At 66.5% G+C, this 1,427-nt stretch overlaps 1 protein-coding gene across 1 annotated transcript; it reads left to right on the top strand.

The window, feature by feature from the left end:
- The first annotated feature begins 236 nt into the window (after positions 1-236).
- On the top strand, positions 237-1,287 carry LOC113942037 (class II histocompatibility antigen, B-L beta chain-like). The gene is made up of 3 exons (XM_027633177.1): positions 237-659; positions 960-1,066; positions 1,176-1,287. The coding sequence occupies exons 1-3, from the start codon at positions 305-307 to the stop codon at positions 1,182-1,184; spliced, it is 471 nt and encodes a 156-aa protein (XP_027488978.1). The 5' UTR covers positions 237-304; the 3' UTR covers positions 1,185-1,287.
- Positions 1,288-1,427: the final 140 nt, after the last annotated feature.

Raw genomic sequence — 1,427 nt, 5'->3', positions numbered from 1 at the left:
ATGACGCTCCAGTTGCCAGGCAGACCCAAACCAAAGAGTTCCCTCACCAGGACTCAGCCTCCCAGTCCCGATCGCTTCCTTCCCAGGCCAGACCAGTCATTCCCAGTCCTTTCCAGTCATTCCTAGTCCCCGTCACTCCACTCCCCAGACCCTCTCAGTCCATTCCCAGTCGTTCTCACTTCACTCCCACATCTCCCAACTCTCTCCCCAGTGCCCTCCGAGCCCCTCCCCTTCTCCCCCAGTCTATTCCCAGTCCCTCCCACTGCCATCCCAGTCCCTCCCAGTGCCATCCCAATCCGTAGCCATGTCCTCCAAGCCCTCTACCCTCCCTCCCAGTGCCCCCCAGCTGAGCCCAGTGTCTCCCCCGTCCCTCCCAGTGCCCCCCAGTGTGTCCATCTCGCTGGTGCCGTCGAGCTCCCAGCCCGGCCCCGGCCGCCTGCTCTGCTCCGGGATGGATTTCTACCCTGCGCCTGTGCAGGTGAGGTGGTTCCAGGATGGGCAGGAGCTGCCGGAGCACGTGGTGGCCACCGACGTGGTCCCCACCGGGGACTGGACCTACCAGGTGCTGGTGCTGCTGGAAATTCCCCCCCGGCGCGGGGTCACCTACAGCTGCCAGGTGGAGCACGTCAGCCTGGAGCACCCCCTCAGCCGGGACTGGGGTACGGCCCGGCCCCCCCAGCACCGGGGGCACACTGGCAGGGGGGCCGGGGGCTCGGGGGGTGACTGGGGGCAACTGGGAGGGAGTTTGGTGGGTGCTGGGGGTGATGTGAGGAGGGTGGGAGGGTCCTAAAGGGTCTGGGAGGGGCTGGGTGGGATTCCTGCAGGGGCTGGGAAGGGACTGGCAGGAGGTTTCAGGGACCCCCGGGTGGGCTGGGGGAGAGCGGGCCGGGCTCTGTGGGGTGCTGGGTGGGGTGTGGGAGGAGGTTTTGGGGGTGCTGACCCCCCCGGCTCCCCCCCAGAGATGCCACCGGACACCGTCCGCAGCAAGATCCTGGTGGGGGTCGGGGGCTTCGTCTTGGGCTTGGTCTTCCTGTTGCTGGGGCTCGGCTTCTACCTGCGGGAGAAGGTAAAGGGGGGTCCCCAAATGGGGGTCGTGTCCCCCCCTTTGCTTTCCCACAGCCTCTGTGCCCCCCTGTACCCCCACCCCGCTCTCACCCCCTTTTCTCTCCCCACAGAGCTCCTGAGCCGCCGGCGGCCGCAGCCCCTCCCTGTGGCCTCAGGCCCAGCCGGGACCCCCCAGTCCATCCCCACGCTGAGTTTGGGGGGTCGTGTGTCCCCCTCGGACCTGCTTTTATTCTGACCCCAGCCGGCTGCTCCCAGTGTTCCCAGTAAAGCTTCCCAGTTCTCCCCAGTCCCTGTTATTGGGGGGCAGTGAGGGCAGGGGGGAGGGGATCCCTGTCACAGCTTTACTTGTTCTAAAAAACCAT

The sequence above is a fragment of the Corapipo altera genome, unplaced genomic scaffold (assembly GCF_003945725.1).
Source record: "Corapipo altera isolate COAL_440 unplaced genomic scaffold, ASM394572v1 60075, whole genome shotgun sequence".
Classification (NCBI taxonomy): domain Eukaryota; kingdom Metazoa; phylum Chordata; class Aves; order Passeriformes; family Pipridae; genus Corapipo; species Corapipo altera.
Note: the sequence above shows the minus strand (reverse complement) of the source record. Positions and strands in the feature narration are given on the sequence as shown.

Excerpts from the sequence above, each read along its gene's own strand:
- LOC113942037 (XM_027633177.1), top strand. The coding sequence starts at position 305 with ATGTCCTCCAAGCCCTCTACCCTCCCTCCCAGTGCCCCCCAGCTGAGC. Across the intron at positions 660-959 it reads CCCCCTCAGCCGGGACTGGG|AGATGCCACCGGACACCGTC; the intron begins GTACGGCCCGGC and ends GCTCCCCCCCAG.